This window comes from Etheostoma cragini, chromosome 22, assembly GCF_013103735.1.
Source record: "Etheostoma cragini isolate CJK2018 chromosome 22, CSU_Ecrag_1.0, whole genome shotgun sequence".
In the NCBI taxonomy this organism is placed as follows: Eukaryota; Metazoa; Chordata; class Actinopteri; order Perciformes; family Percidae; genus Etheostoma; species Etheostoma cragini.
The window spans coordinates 17949995-17974404 of NC_048428.1; the positions used below are offsets into that span (position 1 = coordinate 17949995).

Genomic DNA, 24410 nt, shown 5'->3' on the forward strand with positions numbered 1-24410 from the left:
GCATCAACTTTGGTTGTTAGAGAAGAGGAAAAATCTCTAGGTAAAAGGTGTTTGTGCCGTGACTGTGAATGCTGTGCTGCTGTCATGAGCGATAGACTTGAAAATGTATGTCATGTAGCCAAGGACTTCTGATGACTAACTTGGAATACAGACAACAACCACAACACTTGCAAAGCCAGGGAGCAAGGGAAGATGTGCTGCAGTTCTATACTGTCATTTATTATTTTCTTTATCTGCTCAGCTGATTGGAGGTTTGATAGTATACAATACTGCTTCTACAAAACTATGGAATGAACAAGTAGCCTACGCATCATCCCATGTTTATGGGGGATTTTTGGTCAACTTTTGAATATAATTTTTAGCTGACAAGTCAAGATATTCATTGTAAACGGAGACATTCTTCAGCCAGTGCCATTTTGTGTTAGTTGTGTTATATCCCAAATTTATGGTCCACATGTGAACAAAAGTGTGGCCCCATAAGTGCTACAAAAAAAATTAATGATTTACAACTGGAGGCGCTGATGACAACCTTTTGAGTAATACATATTTTATGAAACGTCATTCCTTCAAAATCATTTCCATGAGAAATTATCATAAATTAATGTCTTATTATGAGAAAATAATATTAAGAATGTTTTTGAGTCATTAAAGTGGGTACCAAGGAATTTACGTTTATATGGTAAAAAATTTGAGAGCGGCCTGTGTCACCATGTATCTCCAGATTTGTGAATTTTTAAGTTTTGAAGGTTTTCATGTTCATTTATGGACTGAGAAAATACAATTGCATGTGAGTTACATAAACTATTTGATAACTGTCACAAAGCTGACATAACATGTCTGTTTTTATTAAATTGTGGAAAGGTGACATTTTGGAGATACAGGGATGTCACAGGTCAGAAACAACAAGCTCTTTTAGCAACATGCTTGTAGCAAACACATTGTTCAGTGGGGACCACATTGGGTGTGTTAGTGAAGGCACTATGTGGAAGACACACTAAATGAGGCAATTGAAAAGAGCTGCAGTCAGATGGTGTCGTTTGTGTAAGTACAGCTATACCGGGGAGGCTGAAGGAGGGGTGCAGTGCAGTAGATGTGGAAGTAGTAGATTTAGTGTGAGGAGATACAGAGGTGTTGGAGAAAAAAACACCAGGCTTGTCCATGCAGTAGGCCTACGTCCAAGCTCCTCAGAGGGATGTGAGACAGTTATCAGTGAGCCTCCTCCAGCTCTGTCTCCCATATTATTGGGTTAGCTATAAGGGAACCCAGGCTTAATCCTCTTCAGCTCTGTAAGTCAAAGTAGGGAATCAGCATGCAATTATTATCATGACGGTGTTTATAGTTTCTATTAGTAAAACCATAACTTTGCAACAACAGCACGTGATAAGCTGGAATTTGAGTTTGTAGGGGATTTATTTTTATGCTGATCTCAGGATTGTGTCATAAAAAAGACAATCCACAAGGGAGGCTTATTGTTGTGTAATTCTTGCTATTACTTCACCAGCATGACAATGAACAGGATTCAGTCTTCCATGAGAAAGCTGTTTATCTACAGCATGTATTTAAAACTCTCTGGGGTTAGTGTGACGAAAAGAAAAAGAAAAAAAAAACGCCCCGTCTGTCATTTATCTCCTCACAATTCTTTGATCATTTTGTGACCTCTCTGCGCCCGTCTTCCGCCCTCCTACGCCGCGGCGGTTTATTCACATGACGACTCATCCGGCACTCTATCAGCATTAATAATGCAATCGGACAGATATTGTGTAAGGCTGAGTATGAGGTGTCACTCACGGCAACAAACAAGTGAGGAAATGGATGATGTGATAAGGCTTGAGAGGGAAGGAGACAGAAAGAGAAGAGGATCAAAGGTTTAGCAGTTCACTTCACCTGAAGTTATTTTAGAATTCGAAAGATATCAAGCCCCTAATTGTCATGGATGAGATTTCACGTGTCACCGTTTTTACACCAGATTGTTTTTTTTATTATACAGATATTTTTGGGATGAGTCAACCTAAGTAATTGTTATTCAGAATTTGGGACGTTGAGAGGGATTTCATTTTGGAAAGGAGAAATAGCTTACACACAGAGATTCTGAAAAACAACCCCAATGGTTATTCCATTTAAAGGTGGCCCGTCACCCTCAAAGCAACATTCCCCTCAAAAGAACTTTTGCCTTTTGAATGTTTGAGTTCATATATTGCTTTTATGAGGATGTGAGCATTCATGCACAGCTAGTATGTCATCATGTGCTTTAAGGCTTACATGTCAGTACGGTGCTTAGAGGAAATGAAGGGTTTTAGTCATTTCAAGTACTTGAAATCCTTTTTGATATTCAGTTATTACCACTAACACAGACACCGACATCTTCTCAGATATGATGGTTAAAAGCTTTTTAAGTAACCGCCGAGCATTGTTTTTGTGACAGCAATCATTTGGAGAGAGTGTGTCATTTTTTTCTCCAAATGATGTCTTATTTTGAAATGAATCCCCTTCAAATGGATATGATAATGCCGCTTTCTGAACCCCAGCACAGAGCTAGTATTTTTCTAATGTCTATTTTTATTTGTGTTTGTTTTGTCTTCATACAAGTGAAGTTTCTCAAGCTTGAGTGGTGTTATGCATAAAGCCATATGTTATTACTCTAAGAGGAGAAGAAGTGTCGAGGGCACCACACAGACTCCATAAGCCTCTTCTGTTACACCAAAGGCAGCATGTGCTGTCAAACTGTCAAAAGTTCTACTTCAAGAATGTGATTGGTCCGCTGTGTGAAGTTCTCCATCGCGTTTTGTCTGCGGCGTTTGTGTACAAGCGTGTGAGTGCCTATACGGCAGCTTGTGTGTGTTTCTACATCTGTGTATGCACATATGCTTGTGTTTGTGTAATTCACCACATTTGAGCGTGTATCCATGTTTGTGTGTGTGTGTGTGTGTGTGTGTGTGTGTGTGTGTGTGTGTGTGTGTGTGTGTGTGTGTATATTCAATGTCTGCTTATTTTTGACAAACATTAGACTCGAACTTACTAAAGTTGGCTGCTCTAATTCTGCGCGTCAGTAGACCTGATAAATGCAAATATGCCAAGGCAAGAAAAAGAAAAAAAATACTGCTAGACTTCATGAAGCAAGATGACGGCTTCATTGCCCAGGGAGGCCCTTAAGGGTTCCCCTGGGCTCCAACTACCAAACGCTTTAAAAAATCTGCAACTGTGCCTTGCAATTACTGCTTGGAGTAAGTGCTCTGTGGATTATCTAGTTTAGAATAGGTACAATTAGCAACAATTACAAAGTGCTGCATTTTTATTTGCATATTAAGAGACACAAAAATAGGGTGTGAGCCTCTTCATCAAGCTTTTCTTATTTTCTCCGCAGTTCATCTTTATTCTGAATTATTTAGACGGTAAGGGCACTCTTTAAAGAGTGTGGCTGTCAGCAAACATTTCGATTGTTTTAATTGTTCTTTCCTGTTAAACTGCAAACGCTGTGCAATTAAAGGGAAATGAAATGAGGAGGGCGTGATGAATTGTCTACATACAGAAAGAGAGGGTGGGAGCCATTTTTTAATCGACACTACATGTGACCAGCTAATTTATTAAGGCTGTTGAACATTCAATTTCCCTCACTAAGATATGATATTTATTTCTTCATGCTCTTCTGTATGACACTAAATTCACACTGTGCATTTGTGAGAATATGAGATGTGTCATATTCTTAGCAGTGACAAGTGTTGTGGCTTTTCTGGGACTTGTGAATTATTGAGATTCAGCCTTTAAATGCAGGTCCTGCTAAGTCTTCTTTGATTTTTGGGAACCATGCTCTTAACTACAAGAGGCTGCTTTGATTTGAATGATTTTTTGAATTGAAATCAAATAAATTGGACAGCCCAGCTTTTGTCTCGAATCCATCAATGCTTGCAAGAAAATATTTGATTTTACATCTGTTTGTATTAAAGTAAAGAGGGGGGGACATGTGCATTAGTTATTAATGTGTTATGCAAAGCCAACAAGAAAAATACAACGCAAACATGCACACAAGGTGTAAGATCTTCTGAACTTATTATCTTGTAGTCTATATGTCTTACCTTATATTTAATACATGGGATCTAACATATGTTCCTACCGACGGCCAAAGATGTATTATGTGCGTGATTCACAAAATACAGAAGACAACTCGACTCATACAGATTTATTTAGTAATTGAAGAGAATTTGTTCCCGTAATTTCCAATTGGGCATTAACGAAAATCATAAGTGGTCTAGGCCTTTTGTCATGCAAAGAAAGTATGCCTTTCCCCACAGAGGAAACAAACTTTTGGGTATGAATTATGGAGTTTGAATGCCAAGTGAATTTGAAAAAAAACTACTAACAGAACTTCTGGTGAAATTGACCATGACTGACATGAATTGACATGAAACTTAAGGAATATATCTTGATATTATTTGCATCAACTAGTAACCATCACCATTTTTTTTCTACTCACCATTGACACAGAGAGTTACAGAGAAAAATTAATTTGCTGCAACACTGTACTACTTCATGGATAAAAGAGACACTAAAAGTCCTAATAACAACTAAAGTAATTCGGTGGCTGCCTCTTTTGGTCAAAGGACGCATCATGTCAGTTAACGTTGGAATATTGATTGAACACGTGCAGAAAGAGAAACTGTAGGAATATGATTTAGTCTGTAACAAGTATTTCAGCAAAGAGGTAAGATCCACAATGACTGGGATAAACCTGCAGGATCTCCAATAATTCCCTAATTTACCTTAATGTCTGGCTGCAACTTCTAATGACTTATTGATTTGACTGATTGGTTCTCTGGCAGTTGTAATTACCAAACGTCTTCAGCCAGGGGCTTTTGCATTTCACACAGGCAAGCCACAGACTTTGTCTCAATTAGCTTTGGTTTTTATCTTCTCTCCCTTTCTCTACACCTCACACCTCAGTTGCGCTGACAAGGATGTTTGTACCGGCTATACACAGCGGCACTATCGGTTCAATCCTTGGCATGACTTTGAAGATTAGTCGCCGAACCATGAAGAAGCTTTTGAAGTGTTATGGGATTATTTGAAGTTAGTTTTCTTGTCAGTCAATGCGTTACACAAAGTTTCTGCTACCTTTGAACATTTAGCCAGGCAATAACAAACATAACATGATGGAGATTTCTATCATCAAAGTCAATCTGAGGGATGTTTCAAACCGATGTCTCCGGCACACGTATCCTACAGGTCCCTCTGCGCAGAACTGTCAATGCTGTTTTCTATGATTAACGTCTTCTTCTTTGGGGGTTACAGTAACAGGAAAGGAAACTATGTGGATTCTATTTTATTTTAAAACATGTTTACATATTGCAGTCTTTATCAAATGTTTTGAGAAACTCTAATTATGTAAAATGACTTACTCATGGCTCTGAATACTGATGTTTATTCCTGTCTTGTGGGCAGCGATGAATGACTAGAATAAAGTTTTCCTCCATTTTGCACTTGGCAGGCAAAGTGGTTATGAATAAAAATGAAAGTGACATTGGAAACAGCAAAGCAGGAAAACCTGCCCATCGAAGCCTGATAGCCATATAAAACAGAGCTTTGGCCAACTTCTCTTGGCCAGCTATGCATGTGTAGGCTGACTTTCCCTGGCTGCTTACCTCAATATGAAATTAATGAGTTTCCGGTGACTTGATTGATTGTGTTGCCAGAGGTGTGAACGTGTGGTCGGGGCAGCTGCACTTCGCAGCAGACGTGGTCCTACACCAGCAGCGGAAATGTGTACACAAACCCGAGGAGGGTGATGGGCAAGCCTCTTCTCATCAAAAAGCTTCAGCGGCAGGCAAGTGAAGCTGCTGCTAGGCAACACATACTGTAGGTCATGGCAAGGCTACAGATGGCCGACCAGCCCCTCTGTGTAACCACCAGACAGGAGCAATGCCAAAAATATCGTCTCTATAACGTCTTTGAAATTGACTCAAAACATAATATGCATAGTCCACAATATGAGCAAAGTGCATAAACCTTGAAAAAAAAGTGCTTTTTTTGATTACACAATGCAGATAATATTCCTGCTCTTCTGCATAATAACTTCGTAAACGAAACCTGTGAATTTTAAGGTCATTTAAATTCCACTGAGCTGTTGCCAAGCCTTTGAAGCCAAAAAAATTCCCTGTCATCCTCTTACAATACAGGCTATTGAGCACAGCGAGGCTCACAGAGGCACCCATAAATAAGAAATATCCTCTGCTGTTAATTGTGTGAGCTGAGAACAAGATTAAATGCTATGTCTCCTTCTCTGACAAAACACACTGCTGTTTGTTCCATGACTGTTTCAGATACAGAAGCCCGGGCTGCAGTTTGTGTTTTCAGTAAAGTCAAACACTTTTTAAAGTGTACATTAATACTCCTAATGAAGAGTTGGAACTTTGTCTTACCTCTCCTGCAGAGTAGATATTAATAAATGCTAATGTGCCCCCATTAAAAATTTGTATCCATCTGCAGCTGCAACTTGGAGCACTAATGATGACACATCCAGATTTAATGAGGAGAGCAGAACGGTCAACGGCCAAATACATTAGACCCACCAAATCAAAGCGTGTCTCTACAATATTTTAGCAGGTTTAAACACTTTGGTTTCAGTTATGTCATTTTACATTTTTCATCATTTGTCCGTATACATTTTTAATGTAGTTTACTGATCATTACTGGGTATAATGTAATCGCACCAGACAGGATATTCATTTGCAGAATGGCCATAGTAACAAGAGACAAGTGACAACAATCAGAACAGCGGGGCACCACACGTCTAATTATTTTGTCCTGTTAACATTCAGTAAACTGTTTTCAGTGAACTGTGCTTCTACAGTATGTCAAATAAGGACCATGGGATCTGTTGTGCTTGCTATCCCTTCAATATTATCTGATTTATAGCAGCTACGATCACTATTTTACAGATGGAAGAGGTATCCCGTACTGATGATCCCACAGAGAATCATTACCCAACTCCATCCAATTAATTATTTTAGTTCTGACCTGCAACTTTACTATTTTGTTTTTGGCAGCAGACAGACAAAATAAGTTTTGTATAGGTTATTCATAATTTATGTCAGTGTTGTGTTTACAGCTTCCTTTAACCCAGGTGTTTTTGACTTCCCTCCTTTTGTTCTTAAAAACAATCCCATCCACAAAAACACTGTTTGAAAATATAACATAACCCTAAAGTAATGTTGGCCAAGCAGAAGCCTAAAGAAAAGCCATAACCGGAAGGCAACCTGGCTGCAATGGCACATTGATTGCTCTGTAGTGCATTGGGATGTCTGTTCCTTAATACAGTGGAAGAGTAACTGTACAATTCTGTGTGAACATGTAAACAAAATCCTGTTAGTTTGTTAGAACCAGAACTCTTTTGGCCACGCCAACTAGTGCGTAAAATATTGCCTAATTTGTGACGCCTCACAAATGAGACGACGGCACACACTCATGACCTTACAAGCCAAAAACTTTACTCAAGTCTACATGACAACGCTTAAAACAGAGTTTCTGAAAATCTTCACCCTGTGTACATGTGGACAAGGCCTTGTCCACATGCAAACTTGTGTATCTTTGCAGTTATTGCAGTCATTGTTTAAGTTACTCTTATTGTTACAATATTACTGCATATATGATATGGGGTGATACAGGAGATGAACATAATATTGAATCAGTCTGCGGCCCCTCAAGAAAGAGTTAACGTTCATGCCTTGAGTGAATTCAATAGGCATGAAAGTCTGAAAGTGAAGACAGTTTGCAACTTAAAAAGTGCAGAGCTTTACTTACACTTTATTACCAGAGGAGTGTACTTCAGTTTGCTTTGCGCTGCTACTCTTCATTTTCCATTTTGTGATCCTTCATTTACACTCCACCACGTCTGAAAGATAATGATTTGCATTCAGAACATCTAACGAGTCCATAAATGATGATGCATTGCTATAGAAACCAACAGAATATGCATTAGTCACCTGACCTGTTTTTATGTTTTACTTTGTCTTAAGAAAAATGCCTGATGTGCTCAAAAGCACTCTGATTGTGTTTGGTAGCTCAGAAACAGATATTGACTATTGGTCTGATTGCCTATTTTGAGAAAGACAGAGATATTTCGCTGCACTGTGCATGGAAATCTTTTAAGCTTCCCATTGAGCTAAGTATTATAGTGGAGAGGAAGCTTTTTAAAACAATGATACAAAGTGGGTTTTATGTCATGAAACACCTGCTACCCTTACCGATCAAATTGGATCAGGAGCAGACAGAGATGGATCTATTTTGCCTCATTTCAACCATTTTCCCCTGTGCAGGTGAATGAGGGCCAACTGAGAAATGGTTACATTTGCATCTTAGCTAATTGTATCATTGCTCCCAACTTTGTTTAATAGTTAATTTATTTTCTGAGAGCAGAGTTTGAAAGGAAGAAAAAAAGGTCGGAACTGCAAAGCACATACCCACTATTTTTAGTGAAATCAGGTTTGCTGCAAATAAGAAAAAGCTGAGAAAGTCTTTGATGAAATGTTTGAAGTATATATATTACATGGTCCAGAGACCACAAATATACCGTAAACCACACAAGTAAAAAGTATTCTTAATATGTAAAAAAACAGTAAGAGATGAGATGAAATGTTATTGTCCATCCCCACGGAAATGTGTCTTGATTCACATTCTAACAAACAATCTACAGAATAAAAAACCTTTTTCTAAAAAAGAAAATCTGTAAGATCACCCTCCAGCAATCATAAAAGACATGATATGATAAAAACAACATCTGACACACCTGTCCTGTGTCATGAACATTTGTTATACACCCTACATCTAACCATGTATTAATTGATACAATCACAGTAAAGGGGGGGGGGGGGGGGGGGGGGGGGGGGGGGGGGGGGGGGGGGGGGGGGGGGGGCGGCGTATATGCTCACAGTCTGTGATTTAAATGGGGGCACAGCCCAAGGGTCGGGGAGTTTAGTGCAGATATTTAAGGAGTTTTCTACATACTGACCCACCACCTTGGGGCAGATCCACAGTAGCCTAGCTTTCAGTTGGACTGAGAGGTCACTAAACCCGAGCGAGCCTCCGTTCTGCTGATAACTTTGCATGGTGGAGCAGAAGAATAGATTCAGTTTTTCGTCCCTGGATCCAAGTGACCTGAGCTTCCTTAAGAAACTATTCCTCTGTTGCACCTTGTTGCACATGAAGACCACATAGTAGGTCCATGTTGTTGAGCTGTAACTTATAGCCCGAGATCAATCTTATTCCCACTGTCCTCAAGTAGATCAGTAAAGTTAAATAAACCTACTGTTTACTTTTATTGTCCAACAGGACATGAACCCCTGGTCTCCTGAAAGTTCTGTTTGTTTATTTATTTATTTATTTATTTATTTTATTAATTCAGGACAATGCACATTGATGAACATGCACAACAGTACATGTAAATGTGCCAGATGGTAGCCCGAGGGCTAATTTCCATCTGCAGTCCAATAAGCAGGTTGGAGTTATAGTAAAAAAAGACATAGGATAGTAGCATTTAGTATATAAAAACAAGAAGAAACAAAACCAAAAGAAGAAAAAAAGAAAAAGAATTAGTAGAAAAATGGAAACACAAGTTAGCGGTGGTTACACGTTTGGTTAGCTCTGAGCCATAATTACAGGCACTAGAGGACAAGGCCACTAAAAACGTTAAAATGGATCGTAATTTTGCTACATGAACAAGCGACTGATGGGGAGCGGTTTTCACGGTGGACAATCTCAGTCAGCCACTTTGGAGATTTCAGTGTGTAAAGAAAAAAAGAAGGAAACTCTCTTTTACCGCAAATTGAAGGCCGTAGGTTTCAAGAAACATAGAAACATAAAACTCCTTTGGAAGTTCTTGTGGATGTATCATATTCAGAGGACATTAAGGTTAGGACCCAAGGAACATATACGCTCCCGTTTCCAACCACCTAGCTATATCAGTGTTCACTCCCTTTTAGCTCTGATTTGGTCTCGAATATGTCAGTAAGCTAGTAACTAAGGCTTGGTGATGGATAAGGAGTATTCAGTGTGGTCATCCGAGCTTTTATACTGAGAGGAATGCCTGCTGCAAGAGAGGACATTGGCATGGCAGAGGTGCATGAATGGGTTATATAGTACAAATGGTAACAATAGAGAAAATACACACATTTAAACAATAAAGACAATCAATTCAAGGAATGATACCAGAGAAGATGTACATGAAGTCGTCTCGCTGTTATTAATTATTTTTAAACTGATCATGGAAGAAGGTTATGAAAGAACTTTCAGATAATAACAGCTTGGGTTCTATGTTTGAGTATAATATGCAAAAGCACACAACCCTTGCCGTCCCTTTAAAAAACTCCACTGAGTGAAGAGATTGTTGCTAACATAAATAAATACATTATTATATTAATAATAATAATAATAATAATGATAATAATAATAATAATAATAATAATAATAATAATAATGATAATAATAAATCGCTCAGTTATGATAGTAATAGGGATGTTAAGTAGATGTCCCCCTCACTGTAATTCATGCTTTTACAGCGCTTCAAGCACCCTTGGCAGGCAAAATTAAACTTGTTTTGCTTTCTTTTGTTGACCCTCTTTGCAATAGTTGTCTACTTACGAGTTGAATTCAAACCAACACTGTGTAACTTCACTGATAAAGCCAATGGGCAGCAAGTGATTAAAAATATGGGAGCAATTAGGATTTTATCTCTCTATCGTGACGACTTAACACATTTTTGAAAGGACAGGTTAATCCGTGGATATGACATTTAAGACCATTATCCTGTTTAAATTCAATTACATTTATTTTCCCTTCAAATGAAACAAAATGTTGTGCCTGCAGTTTGTGATTGTGCGGTAGAATAGCTTTGCCTTCTGACCACGCTTCACAAAAGTGCATAAATGTACGGCTTGATATATCCCAGAAATCCTCTGCAGTCTACAATACAAACAGTGCCATTGATTTACAAAATTGAGTGTATATATTTCCCGGTTTTGCAGTTTCTTTCACCTGCAAACACATTTTAAGACAAGATATACATGGAAGGAATCCATGAAGCAATTATTCCACCTCTGCAGTACATGGCAGCAACACCATTGGAAAAGGTGTATCATGGTAACTTTGTCTGTTCTGTCTCACTGAGCAGCTTCTTCAGCCTTTTCTCAGCCCATCAAGCCTTGGCAACAATCAGAGTAGAGTGGCTGAGGCATGGCGGAGAGAAATGTACAGTGGTGGGGGTGGTAGGAAATTACAAAAGGAATCAATTCAGTGAGTTCCCTCCTTCCATGAAAAAATGTCTATAAATCCGACAGGTGGCCAGACCCAAACAACAACCTTTTAAAAACCTGTCTACCAAGGCACAATGCATTACAGAGCAGGGTACAACTCAGTAATATGGCAACTATTCTACTAAATCTTTTCTTCTTTTTTTCCACTCAACCACTTTCCCAACCACCAGCACTGTCAACCACACAAACTTGGTGCTTTTTCTGCTGACCTATTTCTTTATCATTGGCATGAGATCTAGGATACTTGTTTTATGATGTATTAGAGGCAAAGGCATGCCATAATTTTCTGTGATGCAACGAGAGCAAAGTGTTTCATTCTAAAAGGAGAAATCCACCTTTTGAAAAATGTGACACCTATTCTGACACAACCACACTAGCATGAAAGTGAATGTGAAGACGTATCTGTCTTTTGCTCTTTACCTACAAAAAGGCAGTACTGTAAGGCTGTAATCATTTTTAAAGAGTGGGCTTTTGAACACCAGGTCATACTTTTTTTCCTTTTTAAAAAGCCATTTGTAGAACGCATTTCTGGGATGAAGCTCTTCTTTGTGTTTTTTTTTTTATATAACAAATGTCAAGAAGGAACAATTATTATGCCAATTACACTCACAGTGCCTATCACTTCCTGTGTTGTTTCTCCACATTTCTCCTCATGACGCTATCACCTCATGGGATGACAAGCTTAATAGAGGTTGTAAATAAACGAAATGGCAAGGTCAGCAGGAAAACCACTGATGGAATAAATTAGTGTCCTGCTCTAAAGAAAACAACAGAGACAACATGAAATATAACAGTAAGGTGGCATGAAAGGGCTTCGTGACCGTTACCAACTCCTGATTTATCTGACGAGAGAGGCAATCTAACACTCCTCCACTGATTTGTCATGTTCCCTGTGACCTGTCCACGGACATCCATATGGGATGGGTGTCAGACCGCAGGCTTAAAGTACCGTTTGGTGGCTATTGTGGGGACCATTTGAGTTAGCACATGTATGTGTGTGTGCTGGCGCCACATTCATTTCCAGTGTCTGCTGCTGATAAATGTCAAGGCCATTTGAGAGATGGCGAGCAGCATTTATTCACACACACCCACTCACAGAAAAAAACACATGCCAATGCAGCACCATAAACAGCGAGTTGTCACACACGCACACCCTTAGCGGATGTTATAGTGAATGTGATGTAATGCTAAAAACATGCTGCCAAGTGAAATAGTATCTTCATCCATGAATAAGCAGCGGAATTTTTAGCATGATCTCAGTCTCAGGTGTAATGAATGTCTGAGAGAGAATCTCTCTCTCTGTAAATCACTTGGCTGCTCACGCATTTCCTGGATGACTGGTCAGTTTCCTCATCATCTACTGTAGGTGCAGAGCAAGCAACGTTATGATGGAATGTAAGCATCACTCAGTTTGTGAATTACATCATCTGGTCTATTTTCAACAGAATCTCCTGCCCTGCTATAATTAGCTAAATTAACCCATTTTAGTGAAGCACTTCACAATAAAACTACGTTGTGTAATTATGTGTTTGTCCAACAACAACAACAGTGTTACCTTGGTTACTAATCCTATTTACTGAGGATTGCATCCATTATTTAGGTTCTTCGTCTCAAAGCCGAGTAGTTGTTATCACTGTGTGTCAGGGACAGAGACTCAGACAAGACAAATATTGAATATTCAGTGTTTTCTTCACAATATTTAGCAGTATTTAATGCACAAGGTGTAATCCATTTTGACTATAATCATATCAACTATAATCAAAACCGGCATCTCTACAAGTGTAAAATCAAAATGATGTATTTGCATGAAGAAAATAAATATAAGGGGAAAAGCAAATTGAACATTTGTTGGATATGCCTACGTAGTTATCAACTTTATGCCTACTGTGATAAAATGTAGACGTAGAAATAGTGCATCCTTTCCTCGGGATAAATTATGTAACTGATCCTGCAGCCAATTATCTAGTACTAAAACATTTGGGTAATGAAAAGTTCAGTTGCCGGGGAGGCCTACAAAAGCTAAGGGTAATGTGCATTGATAACTTGACAGCACAAAAATCTGAACAAAACATGTGACATGAATTACAGCCTCCGCATTCTGTGAAACGACATACAAAGCATTAGGGATGCAACAATATGGGTATTGAGATTGCAAAGTTCTCCTACTGGCAGCTACTGCATGTGGTTTCTCACAAAGCAGAGGAAACCACTGTGACATACAGTAGTTTCAACATTCATTGTTGCTCCTTCTAATTCTCTCACTCAGCCATAGAGTGGTAATATTTCAACTATGCGAAAATGTGGCTTAGGTAAGCAGTTGACTGGCCGATGACCTTGTACATAAATGAGATAAGGTAAACCTTCATCAACAAAAGCCTTCATCAAAAATAAACTGTCTGTTTAAAATATATTATAGTATACTGTATGTAATATATATTCAACAGCAAATTCAAGTACATGCATTGTGTTGTATGGAACCCTTCAGTGTTCAGTATTAAAGAAATATAAGACATTGTGAAATAAACAATCAAATGAACGTAGAATAAACGTGACCTATGAATACGCTTGTTTAATCTAATAAGTAATTAAAAAAAAAAAAGTTGTATCATTCTTATTCTCATTTTTACATAATTCACTTTAATTATAGGCTATTATTACTATTTCCAAATGCCTTTTTCCAATATGTTTTTATTTATTAATGACAATGTTATTATTGACATTTTTTATTTCATAATTTCACTTTTCATTAAGACTGGAGTTGCCAGTCACAGACTGGAGTAGGCTCAGCAACTGCCGGCAAACCTACTAGCTAGCTCCTGTTGGCTAGCCTAGAGAGTCACTACCTGCCCCGTATAAACCCAATCCGTTCAGGGGCCTATCCCCTGACCACTGAGCTATCCTGACCCTCACCACCATGCCTAACCTTAAGGCTCAAAAATCTACATGCGTAGAATAAATTTGGTTTTTGTATAGAACAGGCAGTCACAGACAGCACAGAGAAAAGACTGTCTTTGCTCTTCAGTGTTGTGGGATTTACCTGAATAAACATCTTTGAAATCACAACACTGCTCACAACACACTCTGAATTTACCAGTTAACCCAAGCTTACAAACCAGTTAAGCTAGTTAGCTAGCTTGGTGGGTAGCATGTTAAGCCTTGTAAAGTTAATTAAAAAGAAAAGTTTGTTGTTGTTGTGTTTATTTACAGCAGCAACTAGTTGGCTCATTTAGAATTAATATGAAATTGTTGTTGCTCTAGCTAACAGGAGCTATCATGCTAAATGTGGTACGGTGGCAGTTGTTTTTTTGTAGGCTACCTAACGTTGCCTGGCATTCTAACTAGCTTAAAGTGAGTTCAAAGTGAAGAGCCAATGTTAATGGGAGAGGTTAAGTGGTTCATTAAACATCTTAGCAGTAAATCCCATGACTGTGAACAGCAAAACCAGTCTTCTCTGTGGTTTCTCTAGCCAACAGGAGTTACGTTAGTAAGCCTCCTGGGATGCTGACGATATGCACGCCTAATATAAAAGTGGAAATGATAAAATTACACTTTTTTTTTTCCTTGAATAGTTTAGTGGTTGTTTTAAATATGCATTTTTATATATGATTATTTCATAATGTCTTATTTGTGGATTGAATATCTTCAATTTGGGGTTCCTTAGTGTTAAGCAGGTTTAGCTGGAGTTAGCCTGCCCCAAACCTCTAAAGCTGTGTCCTCCCCTCCCCCTGTCTGTGTCCCAGGAGGGCAACTGGAGGAGAATGACTGGTAAACTCCAGACCAGCAACGTGACCAACAAGAATGACCCGCGCTCCCTAAACTCCAGAGTCTTTATCGGCAACCTCAACACAGCCATCGTCAAGAAGACCGACATAGAGGTCATCTTTGCCAAGTATGGCAAGATAGTGGGTTGCTCTGTGCACAAAGGTTACGCCTTCGTACAGTATTTAAATGAGAGGAACGCCCGAGCAGCTGTGGCGGGAGAAAACGCCCGTATCATCGCTGGCCAGCCTCTTGGTGAGTCATTTTTGCTATCTCTTTTTCTCTCTTTAGTGAGAACTTTTCTGTATTGCTTGCATTGCAGATTCCATCAGAAACTCATGGAGGGCAAGTAAGATACAGTCTAAACGTCACAAAAAAATATTCTATTGAAATACAGAATGTTTTGTTAAAGCTTGTTCTTTGCTAGATGGTCTCTCTCAGGAACACAAAATGCCTCAGGCATTTCTTAGACTTTTAATGTAGGCTAGAACTTTTCTAGGCTCCTAAATGCTAAAGTGTGTTTGTTGTCACACTTTTTGGAGAAAATCCCTGCTGAATCTTTTAACTAATCCGCTAATGAATGTAAGCACAGTTTGATTTTAACATCTACCAGGCAGCAACTTTCGAAAAAGTATGTCAAAATTCCTGAGACACACTACTTAGAGCAGTATATGTTAAGTGGCATTGGGATGCACCTACAGCATGCTGTGCAAGCATCGAATTTTCTACTGTGCATCCACTTTGTAATGGGTTTGTTATTTTGTGGATGTTGACTATGAAAGGTTTTTATTCACATTTATTTTGCTCAATCAAAAAAGGTTTTGACTGTGAGGAGCATCGTCTTGAGCCTTATCTTGTAAAAACATTTTTGTGAAGCCTGGGGATGCATTGCAAAGATGCAGCAGAGCTCATTCCTAGACACTACTGCTTTAAAACTCGATGTTAAAATCATCACGACTGGATAATACTGTATGCAGGCAACGGACCTTTGATAAAAGCATTTGAAACGTGTTTGGTGTTTAATTAGGGAATCTGGGAGTGGAACAGTGGAGTGCAAATATCAGTTACACAGTTAAAAATATCAGCATGAGATGATTAAGTTAGCAATGCAAGATAAAAGTTTATTTCGGGACTGGATTGAATTACGTGAATGTGGATGTATACGGTTGATATTTGGCATTTAGGCTCTGACCTTGTCACTCTCCACAGTGATACACCAATCTTACCCAGCTGAGATCGGGGAGTGGTGGTGATAACTTTGACCTAAAGGGAACATAGGTTTAAAACCTACAAGGGGACCCTAAGGTGGACATGGAGGTGGGGCAGAGCGCAACTTCTTTGGTGTTTCAACCGGGTAACGTGTTCCAGTGCAAAGGTGTTAGCATATTAGAAATTAAAATGTTTTATGAGTTGATCAAGGAGAGTAGTAGCCTACAACAAGATAGAAGTTTAGTTGGGGACTGAAGTAGATTATTAACGGATTTACAATGAGTACTGGATACAGAGTTTGAGGCGGAGGCGGTTTAGTGCTCGGCTAATTTAAATTGGGAGTAAAAGATTTATTCTTGTGGCTCTTCTAGAATTTCCAAATGTTATCTTGCCGAATGAATGAAATTCTGATAGTGAAGGAGTCATAATTTTGCATTGAAAAAATACATCCCCAGATTTACAGACGTCTCTTTCACCACCTAAGTCTATTGGAAAAGTATTTTTTGGTCTTGATGGCATCACAACACGCACACAGAAATTGTTATTCCACTGGTTGCCCACTACCACAATGTCAAATTGTCTTCAAAGCCCAGTACACTTCCTGGGGCCAGGGATTATTATGCAAAGTAGTTGATATTTGGCAATGCCTACACCGCAGGCACTGGGGAGTGACAACTATACATCCCCCTCTACAGGTGGACACAAGGGTTCAGGTGCAGGTGAGGTGCAACACACTTTAGTTGACAGAACTAGCTTGCGGGCTTTGCGTCATTATTAGGTGTAACTTAATTGATGTTGTTTGTTCGATCTTAGGGAAGCAAGTGTGTGGTTTCAGTTGTGTTCTTGGTACAAAGATAGTCTCTTTGTGGACATTCCTGTTTGTCATCTCTTCCTGTAGATTGAGGATGATCTTTCTAAGAGCTCATACACTCTGACACTCTGACACTCTTTTTGCTTAGGGCAGATTTTTGTAGTTCTAAAGAAGGAATGTTTTATATAAGATTATGAACACAACTAAAAACAAAAGTCCCTAGATCTTAATGAGCATTAGCTGCAGCTAAGTTACAGAGTAAAAATGTGTAATGTGTAAGATAAAGAAAGAAGGAAATACAGAGCTTATATGAAGGTTGTTGTGTCTCTGCATCAACATTGCAGGTTATCGTTCTGCCTTTTCTTTTTGAACTGCATTTATCAACTTAAACACTAAACCAATAATCTGACTTGACTTGGCCCAGCCCCTTCTAAAATCCATCCAGCTGCTGAGAGACCTAAGGGGTTTCCTTATTTTTCTTTCCTACTGTAAAAATGATGGCTGTTTGTGAAGGCCTGTTTGTGTGGATCTCTGGCTGTATATAAAGATGGAGAACATGTCTACACTTCCTCCCACTGTATAAAAGTGTAGCCAAAATCTCCCAGAAAAATGTATCTGGCATTTGCTTTTTAGCCTGGTCCACGTCCTATTCGCTAACGTAAACTGGATTTATGACCTATACTGTAGTTGGGCAACCAGGAGGTGATCAAGATGTTCAGCTTCACTTTTGGGGGAGCTGTCAAGCCGTCAGTCTTTATAAACTGTTTATGGTTTGGATGGGGGTTTATTAGAGCTGTCAATATACCTCTGGAAAAAGCATTCAAATTTTATGTTAGGTTTTATTAATATTCAAATTATGTTCCATGGGTAATTATAAGGTGAAAGCAAGAAGGGCGAGATTTGCTAACAATAGCCAACACATTAATAAAAAATACACATTGGAATAATAATTTCAGCATTTGTTCAGTATTGATTCATTTAGTTTTTTTTACTATTCTGATCATACTAGTACAGTGCCCGTTGAAAATGTGCCTGTTTGAAACAGGCCAATTGCTTGGCCTGTGGTATTGCTGCTTTTAGAAGTCTTCAAAACCTATTCGGACACATACGCATACATACAGTACATACCTACATACAGACAAATACGTCTAGCTTTCTTAGATAGATTTGACTTGTTCCGAAAGTTCTGAGTTTAATGTTACGTTTTCACACTTAACATATCAGATGTTTACTAAAAAAACGGATTTTCTGATCTAATATCACCAAAAATATAGCATCAATGGTTAATGAAACATTGAATGCTTTTCAATCTATTGTTCTGATGCTAAAGACAAACAGACATAATGATGAGCTCCTGATTAATGTAGGCTAATGTGTTTTTGATCTTTAAATTTTTCATTAGTTTCATATTTGGCATTATGGATGTTGTAATTAGCGCATAAGCAGAAAAGCACATCCGTTATTAAAACCTAGTCGCAGGCAGAACCATCGGCAGTCAGAGCCAAAACCATCAGTGAACACTCTGCCATGTCCCTAATACTGGTGTTAGTGATTTATTTCTTTCTTGTCTACAAATCATTTTACTCTCTTCACGTATGATTGCTTGTTTTTGGTTGAGAAAGCAGGCATTATCAAAAATATTTGTGTTACTCCATGGTTCAATTAAAAAACAAGGCAACCCTGCCCATATTGTTATCACTCAATCTACAATTTATGTGGCAGGAGTGTGACTGGGAGATCCTTAATTGACAATTAAGGACACCCTCCGTCTCATCCTCTCAAGCTGATGCTCTTTATACTAACATGGCGGAGGAATGAATCAGCCAAATAATGATTTGGAGTTGAGTTGGAGTCCGCAAAGAATTTGTTTTCCTGTTGGAAAACGTTTCATTAAATTTGGCTGTGTTGCTGCATTTAGACACGTTGGTGTTTTAACCACAATCGGCTGCTGAGATCATCCACAGCCCCCATAAAAAGAAGCACAACATGTTGTTGTGGAGGGAAAGGTACATCTGAAAAGCATGGTGTTCTGCTGGCAGTGGTTGCTGGAAAAGAAGGACAGTGGGATAATCACATCATACTGGATCTGCACAGATGTACTGGTGAGGACTATTCTCTGCACTCAGTGATACGCAAGTGTCAAAGGTCATAGCCAACGCAGAAGATAAGACTTTTACTCTGTGTGTGCGTATGGATGAAAAACAGCTGATGACCGAATGCAAAAATTCTATAATAGCACAGCTGGCAGCCCTTTCTTCCCCCCCTGCCGCTCAGTGAAAAAAAGTGGATGCTCCATTACCCTAAATGTGAATAGGAATTCAAGAGTTCTAGGACTGTGAGCACAGCAATCATTGCTAAATAGCAGTGCATTCAATGCTATTCTGAATGCCGTAAATTCAGTGTCTCTTAGCAGTTCAGAGGTACACGAATAAAGACATTTCTCTAAAAGCACTCCAGATGAACACAGACGTTGAATATTGAGCCTTGCAGGGCAGACGTGTCAAATGTTTCCTATGTTGTCTCTCTTTCTCTCTACATGGGGCTGAAAACCCGCCGGTATTCTAGTTTATATCATAAAGTATACAAATCTGCATGGTATAATGTTTTGGCAGTAGATATACAAGAAATGAATCCACTAGGGATGGAGGATGTTATCAATACTACTTATTTTGGTTCAACAACAAAAACCTAGCAAAAAACAAGCATACATACATTCTTTTAATTTTGTTGCCATGTTTTCTCTCTCCATGGTGCTGAAACATTAAAACACAGGCTGTGTTCTAGTTAATTCTATAGGGTATCCAAATATGCATAGTTGGGCGTGCATCAGTGTATAAAAACACTTCAGTGGAAATGATACCAAGCATGCAAACATCAATTTTGGATTGCTACCAATTTCCTATCTGCACAATGTTTACACCTAGGGATTTAAACACAGATCTCCCTAACCAAAGGCACGTGTCATATCCACTGCGCTTTAATACTTTTAATACTTTTTTTTTTAGATGTTCATGGAGATGTGTCGCCATTACTTTGCTCAGTATTAGTTTTACACTGCAAACCCACACAGGTGTTTTAGACCCCTGTTCAGAATGGTGGAGTTCAGCATGAAATCACTTACAACCTGTTTCATAACCATCTGAGGTCAGCTGCTCAGTTGTAGCACAAAGTCATGTTAAGTAGAAATACAGTAGCTCTGCCTCTCATTTGTTGTTGTGGGGTCCCTGCCCTCTGGTTAAAAGCTGACTGGGGGAATTCCTCTTAACACAGTGAGATGATGATTGCTGGCATCCATGAACCTAAAATGCATCTGAGCAGTTTTCCTTCTTCACCCACTGAGATCTGTCTGCTGTATCTCTGTGGTCTCGCTCTTCAGTGGACTCAGTGGGCTGCCATAAAGTCAAAGAGTGACAGTTTGTCCTTAGTTGTCCCAGCATGCACTAAACCATGACCATTTTACTGCTGAGTCTCCAAAGTTACATGTATGCATGTACAGCTGACAGTAACCCGAGTGCTATCTGAACACTGCTGTATGCTGTATCTACAGAGGTGGTTGTTTGTCCTGATGTGGCTTGTGTGTGTCTGCCTCTAGGCAACAGATGCGTGTGATTGGCAGGTGGTGATTGAAGCGCTGATGTAAAAGGATAATGAAAGAATAGCATCCCACATTTTCCTAAGAGAGGCCATGTATGAAGATATAGGCTGCTGTGCAACATGTAAGCGCAGGGGGTGGGGTGGGGTGGGGGAAGGTTAATAGCGGAGAGAGGGAGAACTAAGAACCTCTCTGGATAGGCCTTCTGGTAGCAAGCACACCTAATAATCTTCCCTCCGTTGACTCCTGTTTTGAGTGGCCTGACCCCCCCCCCCAAAAAGAGATCTGCCTTCCCTTCCACCTGGAAGTTTCATGGTGAAGGTCCATCCTTACAATATTAATGACCACAGTGAAGGATAATGTGTGATGGATCACCAATCATACTGCCTCCAAATGGCATTGGCAAGACTTAGGCACATAAATAATAAAGTGATTTAGATGCAAAATCCATCCTAAGCGGATTACAAAGGCAGTGGCACTGCAATCAATCGTCATTTTGGGCCAACATGATGCATAGCAAGGAGCACAGGACACAGAAACTGAAGCATACGGGGAAGAAGGAGAAGACGAAGCAGGGACATGTGGAGGGAGAGTGTGCAGTGAGTATTGCTTCAGTGTGAAGTGTGGAGTGTTTTGTTGTTCAAAACTGGAAAAAGACAGTTGCTGCAATGACAATTTGAAATATTTAAAGGCACTCCTACAGTGAACTTTGATGTCATCAATGTTTTCTATTCTCTTAAATACCCTTTACACAAATTTCAAAATGGAGGAGGCCATTACCACACATATTGAGTTGTGAGATATGTATTGAAAACCTTGGAAAATATGGGGCCCTATTTTCACGATCTAAGCGCAAGGAGTAGGAGTTTGACGGCGGATGGTTCATAAGGATTGTGCTTCATTAATTCATAGGTGTGTTTAGGGGTGTAACAAGCAATAAACCAATCAGTGTTTCCTATTCCCTTTAACAGCCAGGCACGTTTGTACCTTGGCACATTGCTATTATGATGGCAGCATCGTCATGTTTTTTGCACCGTCATGTTTTTATTTGTAATCTTTTGCATATTTGTGTGCTGCCGCATGTCCCTGTGTGTGTGCAACAAGCATAGTGTGTGCACGCTGTGAATAAGCCTTGGCGCATTTTACTAATTGGCGGTTTAAAAAAAGATGGGCGCAGGTGCATTTGCTATTTAAACAACGTGGGCACTGGGCGATCTTAAAATAGCAAAGACACTTGCGTGCGCTGCGCTGTGCCGGGTACAAGATAGGGCCCATAGTCTTAGATCTACGGTTTATCACTCTAGCGTTTTTCCTCTTCTGGTATGACGCCAAGTATGCAGGTTTTTTGCCATGTGTGGACTAGGTCTTTGTTGTGTTTGTTGTTTTTGTTGTGTGACTTTCTACCACTGAAAACCAATTTCTCTGTGGGACAATTAAGTTAATTAATCAAAGCAACCTATCAAAATACGTCAAGAAATACTCAGAATATAATGGCCTGTAAGGTTAATGCTGAGCCTTTATAAATGAAAAATACTTACATTCAGTATTTCACGTTGTCTTACCTTTGCTCACCACGAGAAGCTTCACATCAATCTCTTTCTCTTTTGTTTCCATTTTTGAAAATGTCCCATTTTAATTGTAGTACTATGATTCACCAGGCAATCCTGGCTTCATCTGACCATTGATCATGACACAGTCTGACACAGATTGTAACCATAGACCCTTCTCATTGCAGAGTGTGGTATACAAGGAACATGTAAGATTGTTGTTATCATACCATAGGTGCCTGAAAGCAACATTTTGATTCATTGTTGTTTGTTAGATTGTGAGAGAAGACCAAGATCCCTGCCATACCTGTGCGTTAAGTATGAAGCCACAGTCAGCGCTTGAGTTAGCTTAGCTAAGCTCAAAGACTGGTATTGAAAATAGATAACATGGCTCAGTCTGAAGGTTATACAATCCTGCAACCAGCCCCTCTAAAGCTCACTAATTAACACAAGTATATATTGGCTCTGGGACACAACGTCTGATCAACCTGTGGGGAGCCTGCCCTGGTGACGGCGTATTGTGAGTACAAGGCCAAAACACCCAGTGACGCTGGGGCACACACTGGATGATGTGTTCCAGTTAACAATGGTCAACAGGGCCATTTCTCAGGATACCCAGGCCAACTAAGGCTGGTTCTTCAGGATTGTAGTCCTAGTCCTACAAACCAATCTTGTTTGTTTAATCTATACAAAAACACTTAAAAACTAGTTCTGGTTTTATGATGGTTGGTATCAGTATTCTTTTCTAAATCTCAGCAAGAAAGTAATTAACCACATTTTTGGTGGAAGGATTTGTTGTTGACCCCCAAGAATAAAAAGTGCAGAGGCTTTTGGCTGGACTCATGATTTTGCAGATTCAAAAGCATGCTGGTGAAAAAAAGGAAATGCGTAACTCACCGACAAAGATGAGGCTGTAATGTAAATTGCAACACTTCCTCCCAAAATACACACAACTCCTTAAAGGCTGTGAATATTACAGGCTTAACAGTATAAGTGAATACCCACGGGGGACTTTTTTCTTTAATGTCTATCCAAAGCAATCCTCCTGTATTTGCTCCACCTGGCTGCTGTAATTCTTTATATCATTCACCATTAGTATTCACAGGCTCACTTTCACTTTGAAATTTGCATAGATAATTCCAACTATGTCTACAATAACTGCACAGCTCAGTGACTTTATTTTCAAGAGCCAGGTTCAGAGGCATGAACAGTCATGATTGAGAGGCCTTCTGGGTATTGCAGTATGCAACTAGATCGGCCAATTCTTCCAGATCCATTGGACTGAGCCTTGCCAAAGCTAACCCCATAAGGCCCCCTCTGTGTTTTTTTCATGTCCCTGTGTTTGCTTGTGAGGCTGTGAGAGTATTCAGTGTGTCTGAGTGCATGTGTGTGTGTGTGTGTGTGTGTGTGTGTTCGCACGTGTGTGCGCGTGTGGGGGGGGTCGATGTGTGCTTGCAGATGGAAAATTTTGATTTGGTTTGTGCACAGAAAAGGAACCAGAGTGAGGACACTTCACACAAACTGTAATATCAAAACATAGTCTCTTTCTTTCTCTTTGCTCTCCTATACCCTTACTTCCTTTTTTCTGCTATCTCTCCTTGTCCTTGTGGGTGATTAGAATGCACCCTGTTTGTCCGTCTCCTCCCTCATTAATCACGCTCTGAGCGACTGGGCCGGACGTTGAATGCACAGTTAGCCTGACCCAGCACTTGGCAAAAGCTCCCATAACAGCAGGTACAGAGCAACAACAGTATACAGTATAGCCAAGCCGAGGATTTAGCCGAGCTGTAATGTATTCAGAATATAAGAACATGTTTCTTTTGTGGAAACAGTACTGACAAAATTTAAAGATTGTCATTGTGCACTTAATAGGCTTTAATAAAGCCACCAGGAAAGCACATTTCCCCGGCTGCCAAGATATCTTATTGTCTCTCTGTCCGTCTTTTTCTCTCTTTCTCCATCCCTTTCTCTCTTTCAACCATACTGACAAATACTTTAGTGGGGCATGAGCCACTGTGTGGACAAAGTGAGATGGATTACTGTGTGGATTTTGGCAGGGGAAACTGAAGCTAATTCTCTGATTAGAAATCTGGGTTCAGAAGGCAGAGAAACACTGAGCTGTGCATCAGTGTGTGTGTGTGTGTGTGTGTGTGTGTGTGTGTGTGTGTGTGTGTGTGTGTGTGTGTGTGTGTGTG

At 39.5% G+C, this 24410-nt stretch overlaps 1 protein-coding gene and 1 long non-coding RNA gene across 7 annotated transcripts in view; one reads left to right on the forward strand and one right to left on the reverse strand.

Annotated features, from left to right (window-relative positions):
- Positions 1-24410, reverse strand: part of LOC117937845 — a 456187-nt gene that overhangs the window by 324298 nt on the left and 107479 nt on the right. The gene's annotated exons all lie outside the window — the stretch shown is intronic.
- The window catches only part of LOC117937837 (RNA-binding Raly-like protein), a 92942-nt gene that overhangs the window by 27029 nt on the left and 41503 nt on the right, over positions 1-24410 (forward strand). For all 6 annotated transcript variants that reach the window (XM_034862078.1, XM_034862081.1, XM_034862080.1 and 3 more), the window contains one exon: positions 15038-15311. In XM_034862078.1, the coding sequence (XP_034717969.1) occupies positions 15056-15311 (256 nt within the window). In that variant the 5' untranslated portion in view covers positions 15038-15055. The remainder of the gene's footprint in view (positions 1-15037; positions 15312-24410) is intronic.